General features: G+C 44.5%; 1 protein-coding gene across 1 annotated transcript; it reads left to right on the forward strand.

Moving 5' to 3' along the window:
- The first annotated feature begins 331 nt into the window (after positions 1–331).
- Npy (neuropeptide Y) lies at positions 332–7,405 on the forward strand. The gene is made up of 4 exons (XM_090332302.1): positions 332–412; positions 1,171–1,358; positions 5,713–5,793; positions 7,200–7,405. The coding sequence occupies exons 2-4, from the start codon at positions 1,171–1,173 to the stop codon at positions 7,222–7,224; spliced, it is 294 nt and encodes a 97-aa protein (XP_090188428.1). The 5' UTR covers positions 332–412; the 3' UTR covers positions 7,225–7,405.
- Positions 7,406–9,565: the final 2,160 nt, after the last annotated feature.

The raw sequence follows: 9,565 nt of genomic DNA on the forward strand, positions 1-9,565 counted from the left end.
CTTACCACCGGGCCCGGATCCCGGGGCGCGGAGCCATCCCAGCTGCGCCCGCCGACGTGAGCCAGGCAGACTAGACGAGCGCGACTGGGAGCGCGCCGCCCGCCTCTACTGCCCCAGGTTCCCCCCTCCTCCCGGCAGAGCCCCGGGCGGGGGAGGCGGGGTGCGGGTGGCTCCCGAGGCGTACATCGTGTAGCTGTGACTCCGACCCCACCCCCGTTCGGGGGCGGGAAGTGGCGGGGCGGGGGGAGTCACCAGAGCGTGACAGCCCGAGGCCCCTCCTGCAGCGCACAGGGAGCTCCATAAAAGCCCGGCTGCCACTGGCTCTCGGCACCCTGGCAGCTGCCATCACCCCTCGGAGAGGCTCACCCACCGCAGAGCCCACGCAGCCCGCCACGCCCGTCCGCCAGCCAAGGTGAGTGCCGCGCCCCGCTGCGAGCAGGGCTGGAAGTGAGGGGGCCAGGAGGGGGGTATTTGGAGGTGGGGCCCTGGAGCTTCGCACCCTGTGCTCCCCTTCTCTGGGCACCTGGCTTCCTCGGATTGTCAGTTTGTCCATCTTCAGACCCTCCTGACTGTGCGGGACCTCTGGGTTACTTTTGGAGACTATGGAGGGGATGCTGGGACCCCTGTTCCGGGGTGGAGGGTGGGGGTCCCCAGATCTTCCCGCTGAAACTCAGACAGAGGTGTGGGGCGCGGGAAAGAAGGTTCCCAGCGGCGCCCCGGAGCGAGGGATCCCGCACCCTCGAACCTCCAGCATGTTGAGGATGCGAAGTGAGTCTGGATGGTTCGGGAGCGGTTCTCTGACCCCTTCCCGGGGATCCCAGCCTCGACCTTGCAGCCACGCAGACCAAAAGTGACCGCCAAGAAAGTTTTCCACTCTGCGAAGGGCTCCGGGACCCGGGGAGAGAACCCGCTGGCGGGGCCTCCCACCCGCTGCCTCTCGCGGCGAGTTGTTAGGAGCAAGTTGGGACAGAGTTGAGGGGGGATTGCAGGCGGAGTGGAGGAGTGGAGTCAGGGCGGATGGCGCCCCCGCCCTGGCACGGGGCTCCCCGCGCCATCACCCTCGGTGGGACTGGGTGGAGAGCAGACTGGGGGTCAGGACGGTCGGGAGAGGGTGGGTTTCCTCCGAATCCCCTGCCGTCCCCACACCCACGGAGCCTTCTGTGCCTGCAGATGCTAGGTAACAGGCGGCTGGGGCTGTCCGGACTGACCATCGCCCTGGTCCTGCTGGCGTGCTTGGGCGCGCTGGCCGCGGCGTACCCCTCCAAGCCCGACAACCCCGGCGAGGACGCGCCGGCAGAGGACATGGCCAGATACTACTCGGCGCTGCGGCACTACATCAACCTCATCACCCGGCAGAGGTGGGTGCGGCCCGCGGGCCCAACGGGGGAGCAAGCGGCGCCCAGGCTCACCTGCTGGTCCTGTGGCCTCTCAGGCGGCAGGGACCTTTCCTTCTGCTCCCCTCTCTCCCAGATCAAGACCCTGCGATGCACACACTGAACTCAAAGTGGGCGAGCCCCTCCGAAAGTCCTGATGCTCACTTGCAAGTTCCCCGGGCTGCCTGTGTGGCATCTCTCCATCCATCCCACACCACCTTCTCTGTTGTTTTTTTTTTGGGGGGGGGGGGGGATTGTTCTGGTATTTATTCACTTATTTAGAGAAGTTGGAGATTTGTCTAACAACTTGGAAGGGAGGAAAATACCCCGAGAAGGGAGTAGGAGTGTAGTTGGAAAATGAAGTGGGGAGAAAAGGAATCTGATGTCTAGGAAAACAGAATACCAGCAAAGAAAACCAAAGCAAGGGGAACAGTCGGCTTGCCAAAGACATAGCAGATCCAGGGCAAACTGAACAACAGTAGGCCGGGATAAGACAAATTTCTTTCTTTTATTTCTTTTCCTCGGTATATCAGTGTTTGGCAATCTCAGTCCCATATTTGAAAATCCTTATCTCAGTCACTAGAGACAACATGAAAACAGTTGTCCTAAAACGTAGACTTCCCCTATTTTATGGTGGGTAAGTTTTGAACAGAATGTGACCACTTATGAAAACGCTCACACTTGTCTAGTAATGCAAGGACCAACTCCAGGATCGTATGGAACCTGAACAGTGATAAATCATTTATCATTTTATTTGGAAAGATAGAAAGTCACCCAAAATGCTGTGCTCAACATCAAAGAGCAAGTCAAAAACCCAAATCCACAGTAATTTAGAAAAAAAGTAATTTTTTCTCATCGATTCATTTTAACTTTAACTCACTTAATACCATATTTTAATTAGTAATATCAAATGAGCCTAAGAACCTATAAAAGATGAGCAATTCTGAATTAGTAATGTTATGTTCTGTTTTAGCTATCTGTTGTAAAATACTAGGATTTACGTGGGAGATGTTAAACAATAGTTTTACTGTTTCCAAGACAGAAAGTTGTTGGAGATGTTGCAAAGAGGGGGATTTTATACTTCTAAAATTATGCTCCCTTTCTGTTTTGTTAAGAAGCTTTGTAGCATCCCCAGAAGCCTCAAAAGAGTCTTAATTTATAAAGAATTAGGTGATATTGGTTTATAACACCTTGAAATCTGATCATTTTAACAACGGCAAGCAAAGTATTTTAAATCCTAGTAGATTTCCTGGAAAGTTAATTGCTTTTAATTTTTGCCTATGCTATCACTCAGCCAGAGAAAAGAACAAATGAACACATGATTCCTCCCTCCCTCCTGCCCCCCACGCCATGGAAGATGTTTGATAGTAATTTAGCTCTAGAATAAAATATAGCAGAACTCATTTTTTTGCAAAGATAATTACTAAAAAGGGTTTTAACTGTATAAAAGTTTTGAATTTCAAAATGCTTTCCCAGGCATTTCATTTAGTCTTTACCTCAAAGCTGTGAGTGACTACTTATCTCCTTTGTACAAATATACAGACCTTGAAACTAAGTATTTTTCATGAAAGCCTTTTAAGGGTTATAGAACTAGAGCTCTACATGGAAAATCTTTGGATGTGGTCACCGTCACTACCAGTCGATGTGTTACAACATCTTTAAATCTTTATTGAGGGAAAATAAAGGGCAAGATTTTCTTGAGTTTCATAGGAAGTGATTCAGTTAGATGGGAATGGGCTGGACCTGAGGCTGTCACTTGTTTTATCTTCATGTAAATTCCTTCTTAGAAACTATCAGAAGCTCTTTGCTCTTCTCTGTTGTGCCCATGAGGACTTCCTACCAGAGATGCCCACACATGCTTTGAAAAATCACTGTGTCATTTGTGGTTGTTTTTATTTGCCAAGTGTGGATTTCTAGATTTCATTTTCTTCTTTCTTCCTCTATTCAGTCTATGGTGACTTTTGATTTTTCTTTTGGAATTGTCCTGGGGCTTGAATCCAAGGCCCAGGGGTTATCCCTGAGCTATTTTGTTCAAGTCTAGTGCTCTAAGACTTGAGCTACAACTCCACTTCTGGCTTTTTTGAGTAGTTAATTGGAGATAAGAATTTCATGGACTTCCTTCGAACCCTGGAGCCTTAGATCTCAGCCTCCTGAATAGCTCTATCTGTTTTTAGTATTCTACTTGTTCTAAGTGCTCCCAGTTTACTGCTTTTGAAAACTACAGTCTAAGATGTGAGCGTGTGTGTGTGTGTGTGTGTGTGTGTGTGTGTGTGTGTGCTTGAACTTAGGACTGGGCACTGTCCCTTAGCATTTTTACTTCAAAGCTAACTGTCTATTACTTGAGCCACAGTTCTTTTTGCTGGTTACTTGGAGATAAGAGTGTCATGGACTTTCCTGCCTGGGCTGGCTTTGGACTGAGATCCTCAGATCTTAGCCTCATGAATAGGTAGGATGATAGGTGTAAGCCAACAGTGCTAAGCAGTTTTCTTATAGGACTTCTCTAAATCTGTCATTCTAGGCTGGGGGTGACTTTATGCTGCCTAGGACATGTGTAAATATTTGGAGACATTTTTGTTTGTCACAGAGCTGGGTGCTATTGACAGCACTATATAGAAAGACAATGATGCTATGAAACATCCTAGAATTCCCAGCCCCATCCCCTTCAGCAGTGGGTTGCCTAGTTCCGCATGCCAGCAGTGCCAAGGTTGAGAAACTCAGTCCTGCACTAGTGTTTCTTTACTCTTCATTTCTATTCAATCACCTAGGGGAGCTTTTAAACTATACTGATTGGCCTCTTCCCCTGACAATTAAATCAGATACTCTGAGGTGGGCCTCAGCTATAAAGTGTTTTTAAAGCTCCCTGGGTTATTTTAATGAGAAACCAGATTTGAGACTCAAGCTTTCAAGTTAAAGGATTGTGGAAAGGAAAAAAAAATACAGAATTAATTAGAGAAAGAAGTGAGCCTTTGGTGTCCTAGATGTCCATTTATGACTATGCAAATCCTCCGATTCCTGAGGTAGACTCTTTACTAGTAAATTAGAGACAGTTCTTAACTCAGTAGAGCATAAATGAATTAAGAGTGTTACGATGAGGAAATCAGCTGAGGAACAGAATAACTCATCAGCAGCCTAGCCTACAATGTAAAACCACAGCTCAAAAAGCTAAGGAAATCTTACAAATGAAGAATAGCCAGTGGGAGATGACAGTAGGTGGTTGGTTTGGCTTCCCTTGAGTCTCAGCAAAGAAGCAAAAATAGGGATTCTTTCCAAAACATCGAAATTGAGTTGTGCTTGATTAAAGTCAGAATATGCCCTTTGCCAACTTTGTTCAGCTATTGTGCCCATTAGCTAATCCATCAATGCCTGGCTAAGTTTCCATTTGTAAACAAAGTAACCGCTGAGAGCAATATTTTCCTGAGAAAGAGGACAGCAATATAATTTAGCGGAATTGTCAAACACTGTTAGCCATGTCAAGGATCCTATCCTCAAAGGCAGATGGCACCTTGCACACACAGCTATTTTCTCTATCTCATCCTGCCAGAGGACGAAAGGAAAGACACTTAAACATTTTCTTTATGCTCATAGAGTATGTTGAAATCATGGCCTTAGGGAAAGCTTCTAGCTTTTTCTGCTTCAAAGAAATATAGAAAATGTAAAACCCAGGACTTAGTTGGTACGGCTACGTTTCTACTGTAGCAACTTCCATTGTGCATTCCTTTGTTTCCCTCAACACATTGTGATTCACATTCACAATGGATTTTCATAAACACTCTGATTTAAGCAAGGGCTATGATTTTATTTTTATGAATGAGAAAAAAGATTCAAAGACACAGGTGGATTTTGAATATCATCATGTTGGGTTTCTTTTTTTCCTCCTAAGGCTGTTTCTGGAATATCATTTGCTCTCCTTGTTAAAGTTTAAACTGCTATGTGTCATAGAACTATAGCCAATCAACTAATTATGAAAACATTGTAAGTCAGACTTCAGTATTTTAATTGCCTTTCATGTAGTTTTCAATGAATTTCTATGTATGTATTATTGGTGATTTTTCTAAAGGGCAAATTTTTGGTTAGGAATTTTGGTTGAGTCTCAATCATCTGCTAAATTCTTACACATGCAAGCCAATTCAAATACATGAACAATTTAAAATCACACTATGGTAATATGTCTGATGATGTATGTTTCATATGCCAAGATTACATGTTAGCAGATGAACACTGACAAATAGCTTTTAGGTTTAACATCTCAAATAGGAAACTTTTTTCTTTTTATTCTAAAGGTTTCCATATTCCAAACTTTGAAAGATATCTTCTTTTCTATTTTTTTCATTATTTTCAGATATGGAAAGCGTTCCAGCCCTGAGACAGTGATTTCAGACCTCTTAATGAGAGAAAGCCCAGAAAACGCCCCCAGAACTCGGTATGCTAAGGCTGGTGGTGGGGACCTACTGCAGAGCTCTAAGGTCTGTGGGGGGAGTCAGGAAACACAGGTGGATTGCTGGTGGGAGGCATTGGGTAGAGAAATCTACACAATGTGGGAAGAATTGATAGGAACAGGAATGGGAATGGACTTTTCTGTAGCCTTGGAGGCTTTCTCGGAGTATAGCATTTCGTTGGGAAGAGGTACCCACCAAAATTGAGATATTCATCATGGGACCAGGATGATCTTAGAGCCTCTTGGATGAGAAAGGAGTGGACTGAAGGGTTCCTAATGCGCCTCTATGTTCATATCCACCAACCCCAGCTATTCTTGTCCTTACCTCCTCCCTCTCCCACAGTAGAGTCACAGTGCACCAGGGCCACTAATGTTCCCCACAGAACCTGAGAACTAAGTTCCCCAGAAGAGGTCACTAGCATACTTGTTCAGTGAGCGTGACTGGGAAGTTGCTCTTTGTGGAGTTTCTCTCTGTGGAGAATCCACGTGTGACAAGTGAAGGCTGATCATCACCTCTCTTCAATTCCCTTTTAAATAACCGGTCCACAAAGCGGAAGGCACGGCATTGACAGATTTGTTTTCTTAGGGGTGGGGTTGGGGACAAACATTTAAACTGGACTAAATGTCCAGTATCCTTGTCCCTGAAGGAACCAGTTCTAATATAATGCAAGAGAAACAGGTAGATAATTATAAGGATTGTTTCTTAAACTAAGCAGCAAGTGCATCTTTGCGGTTCATGGATGCACACATACGATGTTTGCCACAGGAAGAAGGTGAGCATTGGCTTTTTCTCTTGAGGAAAAGAATGTCCAGACCTGCTGAGAACTCCACTACTGCTTTTGTTTTGTGGCCTCCACTAATCCAGTTAGTGCTTGAAATAAAGCTAATTGCACCCCGATTGGCAGACTCAATTATGTACACTTAGAAGGATACAAAATTTGATAGCCTTGAAGTTGCCTGCAAGTACTGGTTTTTGGTTGGTTTGTTTTAAAAGGCCCTTTATAGTCTGTTAAATAGTAGCTCCCTACATTAAAATTGGAGGAAAATAACAAAAGCACATTCAGAATCGAGTAACACTAGTTTCCTTGTTACAGTTTCATGTGATATATATGTATATATATATATATATGTACCATTCCTTCTAAATGCTTCCTCAGAGATTAGCCCAAGGGACTCCTTTTCACAGTGAAAGCCGCTAAGCTGGGTGTCTTTGTGCATCCTGTACTGTTTCCCTCCCCCATTTCCTACCTGGCCTCTTATTTAGAGTGCCAATGGGAGGTTTCCCATAGTTTCTGCTCATCTTACAGTTCAGAATTGAATGTGTCACTTTTCTGAGCCTCCCAGGAAGAAGGCCAGCTTCTCTTACACATGTTGCTTATTATGTCTTACAGACTTGAAGAACCTTCCATGTGGTGATCAGAAATGAAACTCCTGCTCCAGGCTCCACCCATTTTCAACCCACACTTCATCCTGTAAAACCAGAGTCTGCCTGTCCTACCATGCATGCAGCCCTTAGGCTGACTTTTCCAACATTTCCCTTTGTCATCATTGTATATAAGCGTGTGTTTAAATAAACTGCCATGCATTCGCAAGTGTATTCTGCTGTTTAAATAATCTGTGATTGCAATAGAGAGGATTAATTTATGAACTTGTAACTTTCCACGAGTAGCAGATTCAGGATTTGTTTCACAAGTATTATTAAAGCAATGCTTGTGAAAGACATAAGATTATGAATATTTATGATGACCAAAACTCTATAGATGTGGCTGTACACAACATACAAAGGTAGAAATATTTAGAGATATTAACTGAGGAATTTCTTTTTTTTTTTTTTGCCAGTCCTGGGCTTGAGCTCAGGGCCTGAGCACTGTCCTTGGACTTTCTCAAGGCTATAGAGCTCTACCACTTGAGCCTCAGCACCACTTCCGGCTTTTTTCTATATATGTGGTACCGAGGAATCGAACCCGGGTCTTCATGCATGCTAGGCAAGCACTTTAACCACTAGGCCAAACTCCCGGCCCCTAACTGAGGAATTTCTATTTGGGATTTTGTGTGTGTGTGTGTGTGTGTGTGTGTGTGTGTGTGTGTGTGTGTGTGTGTGTGTGTAGGTACTGGGGCTTCTACTGGGGACCTGAGCACTCTCCCTTAGCTGTTTTGCTCAAAGCTGATACTCTACAACTTGAGCTACACCTCCATTTCCAATTTTTTGCTAGCCAATTGAAAATAAGAGTCTCATAGACATTCCTGTCCAGGCTGGTTTTGAACTTTGACCTTTAGCTTCCTGAGTAGCTATGATTACAGGCATGAGCGAGCCGTGGTTATCTAGCTTAGAAACATTTTTCAGCTCCTTCATTCATCCTTGTTAATCTTGAAAACAGATGTCCGACGGAACATTCAATATAATCTCCTCCATGTACCCATCTAATATAGTCTCCACTAGCCACATATGGGTTTTGAGTACTTGGTATAATAATGCAAGTAAGAAACAAAGTTTTATACTTTATCCATTTTGATGAATTTGAATAATCACATGTCAGTATTGGGTACCACATCAAATAACTGAGGTTCAGCTATTTAGGCCATCAGTCATACCTGAGGCAAACGTGTACTGAATGAGATAGAAACCTACTCACACATTATGAGCTAGGCCAACTTACTCAGCTAAAAATTAGTCTCCTTTCTCCTCTAAACACTGAATTGAATAGTTTAAAATTAATAGTAGATTTCTATATGCAATTTCTACATTGAAGAAAACGAGTCTTTTCCCATGCTAAAACTTTGTACAACCCTATTAAGAATATACCCAAATATTTTATGTAGCATGTTAAAATTATTTGTAGAACTTAAGAATAACAACAAACAGTTACAATCCACCTACTGACAGAAAAAAATTCTGTTGTCAATTTTGAAACGATATAACCATCATAAGTGTATTTATAAAAATTATTATGTCTCTCCCTCTGTCTCTGTGTCTCTGTGTCTGTCTTTCTCTCTGGCTCTCTGACTCTTGTCATCAGTTAAGCACCTGGGTGCTGTCTCTGAGCTCTTCAGCTCTACCACTTGAGCCCCAGCACCACTATCTCTCTCTCTCTCTCTCTCTCTCTCTCTCTCTCTCTCTCTCTCTCTCTCTCTCTCTCTCTCTCTCTCTCTCTGTGAGTGTAATGTGAAGGGAATAAACTGACTTTCAGGTGCTGACTGAGATCTGCCCTTGGGCACAGCAGGTCTTTGCTACCTAGGTGGGTTTCATTGGAGCCAGTGGCAGGGGAGACATTTATGTGTGTGACCGTTTTATCCCAAACTTCAGTGTTTAGAAAGTTATTACCAGAATTTAAAATCATACTCCACGAAAACTTGCTCTGTTTCTTCCTCGCCACTACAGAGCATAGACCTCTTCCAGAGAGGGCACAGTCTTCATTAGCGATAATGGGGACTGTGCATCCCAGGTGGTCTTTGTCCCTGAAGGCTGGGTGGGAGAGGAGCAGGAGGCCAGAAAGGGTTGGGTGGCCTGGTGGCTCTGACCTGGGGGTGGGGATGGGGACTCCCTGACTGTATATTTATAATGTATAATAGATCCCATACTTCACTGCCTGTTAAAAACAAAATCCTTGAAGGATCAAGACGTAATGTACCCACTGCCTGAATGTAACTGTAAACCCCTCTGTAGATCACTCCAACAATAAAATTTAAAACATTTAAAAAAAAAAGAAAATCCCCAAAGGAGTCCCCATGCTGGTGGCTCCTGCCGCAAATCTTAGCT

The sequence above is a fragment of the Megascapheus bottae genome, chromosome 5 (assembly GCF_031878675.1).
Source record: "Megascapheus bottae isolate mThoBot1 chromosome 5, mThoBot2.hap1, whole genome shotgun sequence".
NCBI classification, from domain to species: Eukaryota; Metazoa; Chordata; class Mammalia; order Rodentia; family Geomyidae; genus Megascapheus; species Megascapheus bottae.